We start from the raw sequence: 18348 nt of genomic DNA on the forward strand, positions 1-18348 counted from the left end.
TAGAAGACATACTATGTTTAAAGACACATTATGCATTAATTTTGACCAAGAAAATAAAGTTCAAACATTGTGTGAAACATTATTATTATCACATTTATGCAATTATTATAATTAGTACATTGTTAAAATGACTTATCAAGAAGTAGATAGTTTCTCAATTCACAATAACAACAAAAACAAAACACACCATAATACATTTGGGCAAGAGGTATAATTAGTCAGTCAGCTCTGCTGTACAATACTGCACATGACCATAAGCTGTTGTATACTTGAGCACAGAGTAACAAATAATTGTTGCTCATTTCGAAGGAAGATACAAATCCTCAAATGGCAGGATTGATGACTTTCAGATTAATATCATCCAATTATTTAAAAAAAAACATCTCTTAAGGTTCCTGTTTGTTATGATACAAATAAAAAAATATATATATTTTATTTGAATATTTTGCAAATTGTGACTTTCTTGATTTTATAAGGGTTGCATTTACAGTAGTATGTCCTACAGAAGTTTAAGGCTAGGATGTAGAGATCATTTTTGTTTAAACACTAACGTTACCAAGCCTAACTATTGAGTATTTTTAAGTTTTACAGTGGAGATCAAAATTACAGAATTTATAAACATTTAATTTTTTCTGAAACATTGTTAATCTTCATTAGATTAGAAACATTAGAAAACCTCTGGAATATCATCAGAAGGAAGATGGATGGTCACAAACCATCAAACAAAACTGAGCTGTTTGCTTTTTAGCGAAAAGAGAGGTATAAAGTCACCCAACAGCGAAAAACTGGTGGAGAGCATGGAGCCGAAACACATGAAAGCTGTATTTGCAAATTGGCATTATTCCAACAAATACTGATTGATGTTATTTAGATGTGTTGTCATTTCCTTTAAATATACACTCTAAATAACAATAGTTATATTTTGAATTTAGGAGAAATATTGTCAGCCGTTCACAAAAAATGAAGCAAAACAAAAAACATAAGAAACTGGTTATTTTCCAGAGCTGTGTATATATATATATATATATATATATATATATATATATATATATATATATATATATATATATATATACTGAGAGCCAGGCCTTCTCGTCCAACATCAGTGTGTGACCTCACAAATGCACTTCTGGAAGAATGGTCAAAAATTCCCATAAACACACTCCTAAACCTTGTGGACAGCCTTCCCAGAAGAGCTGAAGCTGTTATAGCTGCAAAGGGTGGACCGACGTCATATTGAATATTACCCATTAGTCCACTGTTGCAGTGAGTCACTGGCTTCACTCACTCCCACATTACTAACAGCTCTGTATCAAACCCAATATTGTTCTGTTGACTGTAGTCCAGAAGTTTCTATGACTGTCCATTTCCCAACATCAGTTAAAAGGTGTCATCCTTTACTCAACTGTGAAGTGTAATGAATAATCTGGAATGAAGGTATACAGCATGCCGTGCAGTGATCTTCCCGAGGCAGCTCTTGAGCTATTGCCATGCAGCTGGAACCGATGACCATGTCAAAATAATAACATAAAATGTATTAAGAGCGTTTATTACCTTTGGTTAAAGCATCCGGAGACCACTGATAATCTGGCCTGTTAAAATGAAACCAAGACAGGGCGTGGCTTTTAAACACACACACACACACACACACACACACACACACACACACTATTATAGTGTAAATATTTACACTCTTCCCCGCATTAATAATTTTGTGACCTAAAGCTGTTATACATTTTTTCTCTTTGGTAAACATAATTTTATACTCAACAACTAAAATTTAATGTTTGTGTTATATCGTTTTACTTCCAACAGATGGCACCAGCGTTCCTAGTTTAAATGGCGGCTCGTAATGAATTCAGATTTGAAACCTTTTAAACTTCTTTCTTGAAATATAACAAATTCTAAGAGGTTTAAATGTTAACCATAAACATATTTAAACACATTTAGACAGTTTTACATTTAAAGAATTTAGACAGATCTTATGTATACATTTTCATAGTTCCTGTCATATTTCCATCACAACACACTTTGATGCATTAATCAGAAACTGAAGAATAAAATTAAGTGGTTTACATTTTTTAGTTTAGGGCTGAAACTAATCATTGCAGGTGCAGGGTTGGACAGCCATTTTTAGTTGTTTACACAGATAGAGTTAACTTGCCAGTGGAAACTCTCATAGTAAAGGTTGCTATTGGCAACCACCACGTCAAACCAAAACCACCCCCGGATCTTGCTTCTTTACAAGCACAGGCATTTCCCAGAGAAGCAGAAGGGGCACTCAGACAAGCTTGCTTAAAAGCATCAGTGGCATTTGGACACAATATGAAACAAACATGTATTTCTGCTTTAAATACACTGTTCAAAGAGTTCCTGAAACAATTTACTCTTACCTTTCACATGAAGGTCACACTTGAAATCCTGTGGGTCATATGACTCTCAGTAAAATGGGTATAGAATCAGAGAGCCTTTGAGAAAAGTCAATGACTTTCACACACAACTTTATAACTGTTTACTCTTTCAGCTTTAAATCACACCAAAGTCATATGTTTTCTGGGATTTTCTTTAAACAATTAACAATTTCTGTTGTTTTTATTATAGTAATAATGATTTATTTATTTACATATACAATAAAACAAGTCTTGGCTTTGTCACATGACAGTTTCAGAGACTCTGATCCGATTGTAAGTTTGGCTTTCTGTCTGTGTTCTCTTTGTGTCTGCACGTTCTCTCTGTGTCTATATGAATGCCTCTTGGTTCTCTGACTTCCCCTACAGCACTTTCAAAAAACACACTGCTAGATGAATTGATCACTCTAAATTGCCTTTAATTTAGAACGTATGTGAATCTAGTATATATTTTAATAATGAAATAAAATAATTTAGTCATACAATTCTACTGTTAGTCATATTATCATTTATTTAAAATAAATTAAAAAACAAACAACAAAACTGTCATTCGTTCATTTGTGTGTGTGTGTGTGTGTGTGTGTGTGTAGGTTGAGGCTGAGCTCTGATTGTCTTGTTTTAAATTTTCTTGAGGTACAGCACCAGACCCACCCACTTTTTTTGTTAGCGAATCAATGTTGTTTTTATATTATTTGGTCTCATGTGATTGGACCAATCTCATCGAGTCTATAGTCATCGAGTATACTATAAATAAGTTCTAGCACATAATTCACCTGAGTGATCTGGCTGATGTATAAGCATGTGATTATGATCAGCTTTCAGTTTATCTGGTCTTAATATAATATGGTAGCTTTAAGAGAGAAGACACATTAATGACATTATTTTGGCCACAAAAAAAGTTCAGACAATACAGAACCTTAATTTTTATCACTATTTATTTATTGATTTTAACCAGTACATTTCTATCTATTTAATCAAGAAGTAAATTAAAAGTTTCTTAATTTGTTATAACAACAAAGCACAAAACACACAATAATGCAAGAGGTTTAATTAGTCAATTTAGTGGATAATGGATAATGGATTTTTTTATTTTTATTTTTTTAGAAATGATTAATGAGCACTTTCTAATGTTGTATTTGCGTCAGTAAAGGAGGAGCCGAAATAAGAAAATCAAATAAAAATACTGTGTCAACTTCAGCTTTGTATTTGGTGTAAGTATGTCATGTGCTGAAACCTGTTTGGTTTTGGAGATTTGCAGAGTGCATTCAAGACTTTTAACTAGTGAACAGATAATGCAAATTACCTGTATCATTGACTGTAATTAACGTACAATAAAACTGTAGTAAAGAATATATAGTATGCATTTCTAACGATAATAAGCAACAAAAATCTGATAAGAATGCTCATCAGTAAAAAAAAACATTACGGGTTAATGAAAAGACAAAAAACACCCATAAACAGTTTTAATTCTGATATAATTGACCAGAATATAACAAAATAAATGTCATTGGTATTGGAGAAGATTTGAATCCTCAAATATTGGCAGGACTGATCATGCTGACTTTCAGATTAACATCATCCACCTATTGAAACAAAAAAACATCTCTTAACATTCCTGTTTGTTATAATGCAAATCTAAAACTTATGTAAATTCTATATTTCATAAATTGAGACTTGATCGATCTTGGTTAATTACTGATGTTACCAAGCCTGTATAACTGAGTTCACAATATTCTGGGGTTTGGACTGTTTGTTTAGTTCTATCTGTCGGTTTTGCTTTAAATGTTTAGTACAGTTTCTAATTACTGCTCACCACCTGATGGACTTTGTGTGTTAGTCAGCACAAGCTATCTCTGCCCTTCAGGACTGTTTTGAATGCAATGACTATCACTACACGCTCCAGTCAAAAGCTGTGGATGACTACAAAGGTGCATGTACTGCTGAAGACCAGAGACTTTGTCTTCAGAGCAGATGACAAGGTGACCCTAAGAACAGCAAGAGCCAAACTGTCCCGAGCCATCAGAGAGGCAAAGTACACACACGCCCAGAGAACCCACAGGAACTTTAAAGAAGGGCATCCAGGCAATCACTAACTACAGTACAACTTCATCTAACTACAGGACAACTCAGTCAGTCTGGAACCACAACACAAACACCACCATACTGAGCACTGGGGCGCCTCAGGGTCATATGCTCAGTCCACTGCTGTTCACTCATGACGGACGACATCATTAATTTTCAGATGCCAAGGTGGGTCTCTTCAACAAGTCAACATACAGAGGGGAGCTGCAACAGCTAACAGCCTGGTGTAGAGCCAGCAAGCGGTCTCTGAACTTTGACAAAACAAAAGGAATAGCTGTCGGCTTCAGGATAGAACAGAGCATCTCTTCTCTGATAAACATTGACTGGTCCTCCATGGAGATCATCAGAAGCACCAAATTCCTCTGTGAAAACCCATCTCCCACCCCCTGTCCTTACAACGTTTTACATAGTGACTACTGAGAGCATCCTGAGCAGCTACATCACTGTCTGCTTTGGGAATTGCACTGTCTGGGATTGTATGACCTTGCAGAAGATAGTGAGCACAGCAGAGATGATCATCCTCTATCACAGACATTTATTTTATTTTATTTTATTTTATTTTATTTCTCTGTCTTGGAGCAAATTGTTTTGTCTGTCTGCACTGTCTCTTATTTTGCACTGTTTGTGCAAGATTGCACACAAGCACTGTATGTGGAAATTTTTTGGTTCTTAATTCTTTGTTGTTTATGTAGCTCTGTGTTCTTTAATGTAGCACCAGGGTCTAGTAGGGACACTGTTTCATTTCACTACAGTATGTACTGCATCAGCTATATACATAAATGACCTACTTTAGTAATGGCAATGGTGTCCATGAAGACGTCTCCCCTAATATCAAGTGTAGTCACTGTGTCCATTGGGATACGGTGCTGGAACGTGCAGTACTCCAGGCCATTCACCATCACCTGAACAAATGAAGTATCAGCTTATTGAATCCAAATGATTAAAGTCTTTACCCTCACATTTATTTTCTCCATAATATCACACCTCATAGCATTCTTGTTTAATAACCAAGATGATATCAAAAATTGCTCCTTGGACAAATGGGTTTCCTGATGCCCACTGTGGATGCTCCCATGACCCATTCCTGCAGCTGTCAAGGACCACACAGTCCACCCGGGGGTTGAAGTGAAGAGCAATGTCATGAAGGTACTTTGGCGTGGTCTGCAAATTTACTTCAAAGCTGAAAGAAATTGTTTAACATTTAATTGACTATACCAGATTAGAGTGAGAATTTTTTAACTAACCTATTACATGTTGCCTTTCATTCAAAATGTTATGAAATGAAAATACATTTTTCATACCGTGTAAAATCTTTTGGAACAAGTCCTTGGAAGAACAAAGCCATACCAGGTCTTAAGCCTCCAGGGATTGATTCCAAATATGGTTTGTTCTGTTGTGGTTAAGCATCATTCATGTTATAATGATACAATTGTAATCAAGTGGTTATTTTAAAATGCATAAACCTGCAATCTTTTGGATTGTTCATTCATTTTGAAAATGAAAAGAAAATGTTACTCACAGGTTTGCAGACTGGATGTGGCCCACCAGACTGGATGTCAGAAAAAATGAAAGAACATATGAAGAACATTGAAAGAATATTTATGAAACCTGTTTGCTCCTCATTTATGACAAACCAGAGTGCTGTAAAGTTGACATTGACTTACAAAGGGAAAACTGTAATAGAAAAAACTTGCAAAACATCTTGCTACTTGATTTGCACATTTCTTTTTATATTAAGTCTAACATTTACCTGTAAATATCAATGTAAATGTAAATGTTAATGAATATAGAATTTATTTGTTTTATTCCATGTGTGTAGTGCGATTTAGAGATTTGTATTGAAACATTATTACTTACAGGACTGTTCAATATTTTAGTCCTTAGTTTATTAATGAGCATGGGTGTGGAGAATTTCTGTGGGAAAAGAAATTATGTACAACATAAATAAATGAAAATACATGTCTACATATAACTCACAACTAATTGCCATTAGTTTATATGTTTAATTATTATTATTATTATTATTATTATTATTATTATTATTATTATTTTTACTTCTGTAGAAAAAAGACAAATATGTGTAGTAGAACATCTAAACTGTATTGATATACAATGAATGAAAAACTAAACTAAAATAAAAAATTCTTAGGAAAATTTCATTTTACATTTAGCTATTATATAATAACTATATATGATAACATATAATGTTAACTGACCCATTGGTCCACTGTCACAATGAACTTCCCACTGATGGTGAAGGGGACAGAATTGAGTTCACACAATTCTGGGGTTTGGACAGTTTGTTTAGTTCTATCTATCGAGTTTGCTTTAAACGTTTAGTACAGTTTCTAATTACTGCTCACCACCTGATGGACTTTGTGTGTTAGTCATTGCATTCAAAACAGTCCTGAAGGGCAGAGATAGCTTGTGCTGACTATCACTACACGCTCCAATCAAAAGCTGTGGATGACTACAAAGGTGCATGTACTGCTGAAGACCAGAGACTTTGTCTTCAGAGCAGATGACAAGGTGGCCCTAAGAACAGCAAGAGCCAAACTGTCCCGACCCATCAGAGAGGCAAAGTACACACACACCCAGAGAATCCACAGGAACTATAAAGAAGGGCATCCAGGCAATCACTAACTACAGTACAACTTCATCTAACTACAGGACAACTCAGTCAGTCTGGAATCACAACACAAACACCACCATACTGAGCACTGGGTTGCCTCAGGGTCATATGCTCAGTCCACTGCTGTTCACTCATGATGGACGACATCATTAATTTTGCAGATGCCAAGGTGGGTCTCTTCAACAAGAAAAATGAGTCAACATACAGAGGGGAGCTGCAACAGCTAACAGCCTGGTATAGAGCCAGCAAGCGGTCTCTGAACTTTGACAAAACAAAAGGAATCGCTGTCGGCTTCAGGATAGAACAGAACATCTCTTCTCTGATAAACATTGACTGGTCCTCCATGGAGATCATCAAAGCACCAAATTCCTCTGTGAAAGCCCATCTCCCACCCCCTGTCCTTACAATGTTTTACATAGTGACTACTGAGAGCATCCTGAGCAGCTACATCACTGTCTGCTTTGGGAATTGCACTGTCTGGGATCGTAAGACCTTGCAGAAGATAGTGAGCACAGATGAGAAGATCATCCTCTATCACAGACATTTATTTTATTTTATTTTATTTTATTTCTCTGTCTTGGAGCAAATTGTTTTGTCTGTCTGCACTGTCTCTTAGTTTGCACTGTTTGTGCAAGATTGCACACAAGCACTGTATGTGGATATGGAAATGTAATTTTTTTGGTTCTTAATTCTTTGTTGTTTATGTAGCTCTGTGTTCTTTAATGTAGCACCAGGGTCTAGTAGGGACACTGTTTCATTTCACTACAGTATGTACTGCATCAGCTATATACATAAATGACCTACTTCAGTAATGGTAAAGGTGTTCATGAAGACCTCTCCCCTAATATCAAGTGTAGTCACTGTGTCCATTGGGATACGGTGCTGGAACGTGCAGTACTCCAGGCCATTCACCATCACCTGAACAAATGAAGTATCAGCTTATTGAATCCAAATGATTAAAGTCTTTACCCTCTCATTTATTTTCTCCATAATATCACACCTCATAGCGTTCTTGTTTAATAACCAAGATGATATCAAAAGCTGCTCCTTGGACAAATGGGTTTCCTGATGCCCACTCTTGATGCTCCCATGACCCATTCCTGTAGCTGTTCAGGACCACAGAGTCCACACGGGGGTTGAAGTGAAGAGCAATTTCATGAAGGTACTTTGGCGTGGTCTGCAAATTTATTTCAAAGCTGAAAGAAATTGTTTAACATTTAATTGACTATACCAGATTAGAGTGAGAATTTTTTAACTAACCTATTACATGTTGCCTTTCATTCAAAATGTTATGAAATGAAAATACATTTTTCATACCGTGTAAAATCTTTTGGAACAACCCCTTGGAAGAACAAAGCCATACCAGGTCTTAAGCCTCCAGGGATTGATTCCAAATATGGTTTGTTCTGTTGTGGTTAAGCATCATTCATGTTATAATGATACAATTGTAATCAAGTGGTTATTTTAAAATGCATAAACCTGCAATCTTTTGGATTGTTCATTCATTTTGAAAATGACAAGAAAATGTTACTCACAGGTTTGCAGACTGGATGTGGCCCATCAGACTGGATGTCAGAAAAAATGAAAGAACATATGAAGAACATTGAAAGAATATTCATAAAACCTGTTTGTTCCTCATTTATGACAAACCAGAGTGCTGTAAAGTTGACATTGACTTACAAAGGGAAAACTGTAATAGTAAAAACTTGCAAGACATCTTGCTACTTGATTTGCACAATTCTTTTTATATTAAGTCTAACATTTACCTGTAAATATCAATGTAAATGTTAATGAATATAGAATTTATTTGTTTTATTCCATGTGTGTAGTGCGATTTAGAGATTTGTTCTGAACCATTATTACTTACAGGACGGTTCAATATTTTTGTCCTTAGTTTATTAATGAGCATGGGTGTGGAGAAGTTCTGTGGGAAAAGAAATTATGTACATCATAAATAAATGAAAATACATGTCTACATATAGCTCACAACTAATTACTATTTAGTTTATATGTTTAATTATTATTCTTTTTTTTTTTTACTTCTGTAGAAAAAAAAGGCAAATATGTGTAGTAGAACATCTAAACTTCATTGTTATACAAGGAATGAAAAACTAAACTAAAATAAAAAAAATTCTTAGGAAAATTTCATTTTACATTTAGCTATTATATAATAACTATATATAATAATATATAATCTTAACTGACCCATTGGTCCACTGTCACAATGAGCTTCCCACGAAAGGTGAAGGGGACAGAGTCGCTGGCTTCACTTACTCCCACATTACTAACAGCTCTGTATCGAACCCAGTATTGTTCTGTTGCCTGTAGTCCAGTCAGTGTGAAGGTGTTTTGTGTATCTGAAGTGTCTATGACTGTCCATTTCTCAACATCTTCTGCTGAATCAGTTGAAGGTGTCATCCTGTACTCAACTCTGAAGCGTACTGTTTCTCCAGTTGGGGATTTTGAAAGCTTCAGGGTGACTTTCCCATCACCGGTCTCCACCACAGGTTTGGGAGGTTTGGACACAGGCTGGAACTTAGGATCTGTTAGACTGCCATTCTGATATAGCCGGATGGAGATTCCTGGATTGTTGGAGTCAGGTATCGATGCAATGATGAATTTGAATTTCTTCTCATTTTTATTGGCCTCTAAAAAGGTTGTAAATAGAGAAACATTCTGCCTCATCCTTGCAGAGTTGTCAGGAGAAGTAAACCAAGGTTGTGCTTTTTGGAGAATTAAATCTCTCTTGCTTGTTTGCCCCGACATTGTAAATCCTTCAGAATTCTCACTGTCTTGTAGAGCTGCTAGGTAGGAATCTTCATCATTTAGAGAAGTAAATGACAAACATACCACTGCATCAACATCAGGATGAAAACAGATGGAGTTGAGTGACCCTGATGATTTTACTATGAGGTCCTTCAGTCCACTGGTATAGGAGCTCAATATATTTAATTCAGATGTAATGCCATCTAACCATTTGTTCATGTTGCTTGCATTGAAGGGTGATGTGTAATGGATTTTCAGGATGTCCTCCAGTGCCTTGCCCTCTTGTGTCCCACCACGAATAGCTGGCAGCACTCTGAACAGTGCATTCTTGAACGAACTTGTATAATTCTTATGTAATGCCTGAAATTTTAGCAACCTGTCTTTTAGGTCAGGAAAATCCTCTGTTATTTGTCTTTTGATCAAATCATTGCATACTCTCTCCATGTCATTGATCTCTTCCAGCACAGTTTCTGTTTTATACATCACGCTCAAACTGATTTCTCTCACCAACTTTGCAGCCTTATCATCCAAAAGATTGAGAGGATACAGCCACACGGTCAGAGGCACACCTTTACCTTGTTGCTTCATCAGAGCAGGCACCTTCTTGTACACTTCCAGGGCTTCTTTGTATGTTGTGGGGTTTTCATTAAGTTCAATGTCACCATAAAATGTGACACTAATATTTTCTGACATTTTTTTTTCATTTTCATTCATAGTTAGGGATGCTTGCCCCTCAATAGATATGGTAGGGATCTTTTTAACCATTGCATGAAGGTTTCCTTCAATTTCCTGTTTGTTCTCATTTTCTGCACTGGTATAATCAAAGACCATGAAAACCTGAGCTCCATACAGTACAGCTGTAACTACATGCGTGGCTGTTTTCTGGTCAAATACTTGTGGATAGGTGATATTACCAAGCTCCTTCATAGTGAGCTGTTCAAATTTTGTTGTCTGGCTGTACTGCATAGTAACTCTGCACTGACGTGTTGAGGATTTGGTATCTAGAAGGTACTTGGCCGATCCTCCAACCTCCACTAATCCACTTAGAAAACTGGCTTTAAGGGAAGCATTTATATCTAGAAGGTTTGCCTTGTTACTGAGACTGTCAGAGGCAGCAAAATTCAGATGGGTTTTAGGCTTCTGATGCACATCAAGGTCATCACGCAATGCATTCTTATCCCATAAAGTAACACCTGAAACAGGACAGTGATCATGAGGGTCAAGTAATTTCTGATATTTCATATTGCATACAGTATGAACATAGCATGGTTTATTATTGATTTTAGTATCATTTTTCACCACCGTCATTAGACTGCAAATGAGTAATTAAATTATTATGATGTAAACTGCACCTGGAATAAAGGAGTCCCTCCGGCAATCATATAACATGCCTGGATACAGAGTTCTTCCGAGGGCAGCTATTTCCATGTATATGGAATCCATTTCTGCAAGACTTCTGCAAGAGAAAAGAAAAGACTGGAAAATAAGAAAAGAAGAGAAAATGAGAATATTTGACAATGCATTTATGCATTGAAACAATTATGTCAATAATGATATTTTGTTGTCTGCTTTATTTCCTCCATGATTATTGCACGTCGAATTTGTCGTTAATTTGTAACCATATTTAACTCTTGTCTTCCCTGGCCTTGTTGGCTGGAGCACTGAGTTTATGTTCATGACTGGATTTACATTTATGGTGAGACTTTGGTAGCCTTTGGTAGCCTTAAACCCTAGCTTTTTGGGTTCTTTGTGTTCTGGTTGGTGTATTCTTTATTCCATTAATCTTTATTAAAGATGTTTTAGCCCTTGCATCTCTTTCCTGAGAGTCCTAGTCTGAATATCGCCCTAGTTACCTAGTAACCTTATATCACCTCAGAGTGTCTCTTGGCCAATCCAGTCTATAAAATATATGAAATATTTTTCAGCTCTTAATAAAATTGGCTGGCACAAGCTATATTTTCCATAAAGAATTAATTAATAATAGCTATTTTACACATGTAAATCAAATAATTTGTGTGCACAAACACTTACCTTTCACAACGATGTCTCAACCTGTCTGTCTTCTTGTGAATGCGGCTGTAAAAAAAATTCTGATAGAAGTAGCAGCGCAGTGTTGATTGGGGTGCTCTGATGGCAGCAGTCACGTAGTCAGTCAGGCCCACCCAGTCAGTTGCTAGATACAGCAGAGACTGCTTTGATTACAGCGATTGCTGGATGACTTTATACATGCCTTTGCCCATATTAGGTTCTTCCTGGCATGTCATATGACACTTCTACTTTCTGCGTGATAGCACTTGCTGAATGAAACGTCTCTGCACTCCTGCTCCCCCTCCCCCTTTACACCGAACACATTTCACAGAGGGTCACCGAAGTTTAGTTGTACGTTGAAACTATAATGAAACATGTATAATGAAACAGAGCAACTTACTAAAGTATGTGTCAAAAAGACATCATGTGCAACCGCAGAAGAAAGATAATTCCAGTAAAGATAATTTTCAGGAGCCATCAATCTGGAGTAGTAAGGAGCTGACTATTACCTCATTCAACTATTGCTCTCACTTTAAGTTATGCTGTCATAGCTAGTTTTGCTATAGAGTTATAGAGTCCCTGCCTGCACTTTTCACATAAACTATATTGTCTCTAAACATCACATGATCACAAGCATACTTAATTTCTTTCTCTCTCTCTTTCTGTCTTTCTCTGTCAAGCTATACATCCAACTCCTGAACTTCCAGTGTTCTGAGTTTCCAGTGTGACCACTGGCTCTACCCCTAGTTGGAGTCTCATCATTTGCTGGTGCTCACTGATGCTGTGGATGGGAGTTTTTCCCTGACACCATCGCCCCAGGCTTGCTCATTAGGGATAAAATAAGGATAAAATAGTAACTTTAATTTAAACTTATATAACTTAAATTTTATATATATATATACATACATCTGTCTCTCTACTTTTGTAAAGCTGCTTTGAGACAATGTCCATTGTAAAGGGTTCTATAGAAATAAATTGAATTGAATTGAATTGTTCAGCACCTGGGGAGTAAAGTTTCAAATGGTAGAGATTTCCATCTCGTGTGAAGGTGCGCAATGCATGTCCACACAATATCTATCTGAGAATCAATCGTCTCCTATGGGCCCTTATCACAATACCCATAACAAGCTGTACGGTTGAACGATTGTTTTCAGATGAAAATGAGATTAACACAGGTATCAGAGCAACAATGCTGACACAGAGACTGAACTCTTTGTCCATTCTCTCTTTCGAAAGAAAATTGATTGATGGTGTTAACATTGCTTAAAATGACATACAGGCTGATGCTCTGATTACATGGTGGTTTGTATTCAAGCAGGTATAGTTGTGTTGCCTATTTTGATAACAGATGCATTTTAGACTAGGCCCACCCAATTGTCTCTGGGCCCAGCCACATTGTGATTCCTGGGTGCGCTAGTGGGCAGAATGTTTTTTTTATGATGTGGTTCATGTATGTCCAGAGCTAAAACTGCTGTTCGTGGCTGCACCTACACCCAGGTAAAACTTAATTTGTGGCTTAAAAAAGACTACTGTGTGCACAGTCCTCAAGTTAAAGTGGACTAGTACAGCCCTGTTAATGCAACTACTATTACCGTGCTGTTCGCGAATGCCCCACCACGCCCTCCACTTATTAGTGCTGTTATTTAGTGGAGCTTTGCCGTAAGTTCCCTGCATTATTATTAGTAATTTAAACGTCACATTTGAATTTGGTTTACCAATCAAATGCTTATTTATTCTATATTTAACTTTTGAACCACCTGCATGTAGGCCTATCAGGAGATTGCTGCACCTTATTAAGATGTTCTTCAGTCTTCACTTCATTCTAGTCTAATCTGGAAATGATCACACATGAAGAGCTCTTCGATAAGTAAAAATGTCGTCTATTTTGAAAATGTGAGAGTGGGGCTCAAACGCAGAAAAAGATTAAACTCGAAACAGCAGAGGTAACATGTTACTCAGTAAAATACCAAAGCTATCAGTTTATTTTACTAAAGCTGATGATGGAGTGGAAGTTGACAAACAGCAACAGGGCCGGGGCTGGACACATGATGAAACACGTAAAAACAGGAAAAAAACACAGCGTCATCATCATCCCCAACAATTTTAGGTTAGTTTGATTATTAACTTGATGCATGTGTATTGCTTTTGTGTTTGAACAAACGCTGTATACTCGCTTAAGGGGTGGGCGGTGGGCAAGAGCCCGTTTGAAATATTCTTTTGTGTCATTATGATGCAAGCTTAAGCACTGTGGTTTAAATACAAATGATTTTAAACAGTTCCAGCTCATTAAGCAGAATTCAGTTTGGTAAATGTGCGTGTTGAGACGATACACACACACACACCTCAGTTAAAGCAGCTGCCCGCACAACGCCTGACTAAACTTGAGTTCTTGTTTGCACTTTGTGCTTGAACTTTCAAATACACATAGTCATGGGTAAAAATACTCGTCTTTCCGAGTATCCTCGTAAACACAGTCGTTTGTGCCTTAAATGAGCGGTAATAGTTAAAGATGTAAAAATGTGTATTATAATTAGTATATGAGATCCTGAGGTTTTAAAGCGACATCAGCCTAATAGAGCTACTGTTGCCCTGTGTGTCAAAAATGTTAATCAAACATCAGAAATGAAATCACTCACCGTCCTTGACCAAATAACTTTTGTAAACTAAGTAAAGACTTTGATGTCCCTGGAAAGTGACATTTTTTTCGATCCCTGGACTTTAGTGACATTATCAAGAACAAGAGCAGGAAAAAAACATTTTAAGGTAAGCAATTGTCTTCATTGTATATTATAACTGAATTGGCCACTGTTATTCTGAATGCTAGAAATACATTTTTTGTCCCATCTTTACTTTATTAGTGTAAAACAAGTTCATCAGTGTTAGAACGATGCACATTTTTCCCCTCAGTGGGTGGGGGTGTCGGGCCTACAGTAACTCATAGCCCCTGGGCCCAATGAGGTCTTAATGCAGCCCTGCTAATAGTAATACTAGTCATAATATTAAACATCATCATCAAAGATGTCTTTATATAGCTGTGGCGGAGCAGTAAAGGTGGAGCGAAAAGTGAAACCAAAATAAACGTCATCACGGCCAGCAAATAGGAACGGGAATCAGCTGAGGGCAAACTCACGCAGGTGTATTGCTGGAGTGAACGCCGGAGGGTCACCGAGAGCGCAAAGTCACGTGTTTTCTCAGGAGTGAATGGGAAGTGCGGTTTACCTGGATGCCTTCTTTCCTTGATGAAAATCCACCCAAATCCGCTGTTTGAAACTCTGTCCCAAGTTCCCAAGCCGAACTGTCGGCTGGATGGCTCACAGTTTGCCGTGCACACACACACACATTCACCGATCACCTACGCCACATTTGTCACTCGCATACCGCAACAAACAACTCCCTTTAATGTGAGTATTTTTTTTCTTTCTTTTCTCTTTACCATATTAGCACATTGATTTTCCTTAAGAGGCCGACTGGAACTAATCTTGTTTGTGTTTCCTTTTTTTTGATCATCGGTTCTGAACTGTATCGAGAACCGGATGCTTGAAACTGCTGCTGTGAATGCAGACGAAACTTCGCGATCGCCGCAGATTTTGTTTGTTTTGGGGGGGGGGGGTGTTTGATGGTTTTGTTTTGCTTTTGTTTAATTGTGATAGATGTATAATTTATAGTTTCTTACTTGTGAAAAATACATGCAAACCTTAATCAGAAATTTTCTTTCTATTTGCATTTATTTTCTGACATATCTATTGTTATTATTATTATTATGTTATATGTAATAGGTGGCGTTTGATGGCAATATAGGTTAATTTTTTAATTATTTTGACAGGCTAACCCCTGTCTGGCGCCCAAGCTAGTATTATTTTAGTTAAAATGTTTGGGTGTCTCTTGGGTGTCGCCACCATTACATAGCGATATAATGCAAATGACCTGTAACATTTACTGTAATTAAGGTACAATAAAACTGTAGTAAAGAATAAATATAAATATATATATATATATATATATATATATATATATATATATATATATATATATTCTCTCTCTCTCTCTCTCTCTCTCTCTAGCATACATTCAACTCCCGAATCTGAGTTTCCAGTGTGCTTAAAAAATGCTTAAAAATGCTTTACTCCCCTTCAAGAGCCTGATCTAATTTCACTAATTCCACATTTTTCCTTAAACAGATATTGCCAGTAGCTACCGCACCCCTTCTAAAAATGATAAATTCTATAGCACTGGCTATGTGCCTAAGTCTTTTAAGCTAGCAGTTATCAAACCCCTGATTAAAAAAAACGGACCTCGACCCCTGTCAGCTATTCAACTATAGGCCAATATCAAACATGCCCTTTATCTCCAAGATCCTAGAGAAGGCAGTTATGTTTACACTTACATAGGAAGAAAATTCATGAAATGTATCAGTCAGGATTTAGACCTCACCATAGCACAGAGACAGCACTGGTTAAAGTGGTCAATGACTTGTTACTGGCTTTTTATCAGGGTTGTGTCTCATTACTGGTGTTACTCAAACTTAGTGTAGCGTTTGACACCACTGACCACACTATTCTACTTGATAGGCTAGAACATGTTGGTGTTAAAGGAACAGCCCTCTCCTGGCTCAGGTCTTATTTGACTGATCGTTATCAGTTTGTAGATCTAGATGGTGACTTCTTTATGCATACCAAGGTTATGTTTGGTGTTCCACAAAGTTCTGTCTTAGGCCCATTGCCCTTGGTGCAATTATTTGTAAAAATGGTATTAGCTTCCACTGTTATGCTGATGACACACAGCGATATGTTTCAGCTAAGTCAGATGAGAGATACCAGCTTATTAAGATTGAAGAATGTGTAAAGGACATTGGACAGTGGATGCTTACTAACTTCCTCCTGCTTAACTCTGACAAGACATAGATGCTTGTACTAGGACCACATGCAGCTAGAAGTAAGCTTTCTGATTACAGAGTAACTGAGGATGGTCTTTCTGTTTCATCTTGGTGTGATTCTTTTTTTCAGATCCTCGGAGAGTTCTTTGCCATGAGGTGCCATGTTGAACTTCCAGTGACCAGTATGAGAGAGTGTGAGAGCGATAACACCAAATTTAACACACCTGCTCCCCATTCACACCTGAGACCTTGTAACACTAACAAGTCACATGACACCAGGGAGGGTAAATGGCTAATTAGGCCTAATTTGGATATTTCCACTTAGGGGTGTACTCACTTTTGTTGCCAACGGTTTAGACATTAATGGCTGTGTGTTGAGTTATTTTGAGGGGACAGCAAATTTACACTGTTATACAGGCTGTACACTCACTACTTTACATTGTAGCAGAGTGTCATTTCTTCAGTGTTGTCACATGAAAAGATATAATAAAATATTTACAAAAATGTGAGGGGTGTACTGACTTTTGTGAGATACTGTAAATCAAATAATTTGTGTGCACAAACACTTACCTTTCACAACGCCCTCTCAACCTGTCTGTCTTCTTGTGAATTCGGCTGTAAACAGTTCTTCAGAAACAGCGCAAATTGCTTTGATTACAGTGATCTTTGCATGTCTTTGGATGCCTTTGCATGCCTTTGCATGCCTTTGTCCATATTAGGTTTTTCTTGGCATGTCTTACGATACTTGTACTTTCTGCATGAGAACACTTGCTGAATGAAACGTCTCTGCCCTCATGCTCCCCTTCCCCCTCCACACCAAGCACATTTCACAAAAGACCACCGAAGTTTAGTTGTACGTTAAACTAAAATGAAACAGAGCAACTTGCTAAAGTATGTGTGAAAAAGACATCGTGCAGCCGCAGAAGAAAGATAATTTTCAGGAGCCATCAATCTCGAGCAGTAAGGAGCTGACTATTACCTCATTCACCTATTACTCCATCACACTTGCTATTACTATTACTCTGGTGCACACTTTAACATCGCTTTTGAGGATTCTGAACCTAAATTATTTGTTAGAACTATAAAAACTAGTTCATGCTTTTGTTACTTCTAGTTGGATTATTGTAATGCCTTACTGTCTGGATGTTTCAGTAGGAGCATAAACAATCTCCAGTTAGTCCAGAACACAGCAGCTAGAGTCCTAACCAGAACCAGAAGATATGAACACATCCCTCCAATCTTATCCATACTGCACTGGCTCCCAGCCAAATTTCACATTGATTCTAAAATACTTTTACTAACCTATAAAACACTAAATGGTCTCAGGCCATAGTACCTGAGTGATCTTTTGGTTATTTATGATCTGCAATGCCTACATCGATCAAAGGGTGCAGGTTATTTGGTAGTACCTTAAGTAGCAAAGGATATAGCAGGGGGCAGAGCTTTTTCTTACAAAGCCACAATTCCACAGTTATGGAACAGCCTTTCAATTAGTGTTCGGGATTCAGACACAGTCTCAATGTTTAAGTCTAGTCTAAAGACACATTTGTTAAGTCAAG

At 37.1% G+C, this 18348-nt stretch overlaps 1 protein-coding gene across 4 annotated transcripts; it reads right to left on the reverse strand.

Annotated features, from left to right (window-relative positions):
• Positions 1-3325: 3325 nt before the first annotated feature.
• Positions 3326-12111, reverse strand: LOC131346687 (cytolytic toxin-alpha-like). 4 transcript variants are annotated; one of them, XM_058380258.1, is made up of 14 exons: positions 11920-12110; positions 11241-11344; positions 9328-11081; positions 8990-9046; positions 8658-8687; positions 8440-8528; positions 8123-8318; positions 7927-8040; positions 6348-6404; positions 6010-6039; positions 5792-5880; positions 5475-5670; positions 5279-5392; positions 3326-3991 (listed from the first exon to the last, which is right to left on the reverse strand). In XM_058380258.1, exons 2-14 carry the CDS (start codon positions 11329-11331, stop codon positions 3941-3943), a joined length of 2868 nt encoding a protein of 955 aa, XP_058236241.1. In that variant the 5' UTR covers positions 11332-11344; positions 11920-12110; the 3' UTR covers positions 3326-3940. The 4 variants fall into 4 exon arrangements, with proteins under 4 accessions (XP_058236241.1, XP_058236240.1, XP_058236242.1 ...); XM_058380257.1 differs by having other exon boundaries at positions 11241-11364; XM_058380259.1 differs by lacking the exon at positions 8440-8528 and having other exon boundaries at positions 8123-8299; positions 11241-11364; positions 11920-12111.
• Positions 12112-18348: the final 6237 nt, after the last annotated feature.

Source organism: Hemibagrus wyckioides, linkage group LG26 (genome assembly GCF_019097595.1).
Source record: "Hemibagrus wyckioides isolate EC202008001 linkage group LG26, SWU_Hwy_1.0, whole genome shotgun sequence".
Taxonomy (NCBI): Eukaryota; Metazoa; Chordata; class Actinopteri; order Siluriformes; family Bagridae; genus Hemibagrus; species Hemibagrus wyckioides.

Bases quoted from the DNA above. Each gene is read 5' to 3' on its own strand.
- LOC131346687 (XM_058380258.1), bottom strand. From the start codon at position 11,331: ATGGATTCCATATACATGGAAATAGCTGCCCTCGGAAGAACTCTGTAT. The intron at 9,047-9,327 runs GTCAGTTAAGAT...CTTTTCCCACAG, and splicing joins TTGTGACAGTGGACCAATGG to AACTTCTCCACACCCATGCT. The intron at 8,041-8,122 runs GTGTGATATTAT...TCATTTGTTCAG, and splicing joins TTAAACAAGAACGCTATGAG to GTGATGGTGAATGGCCTGGA.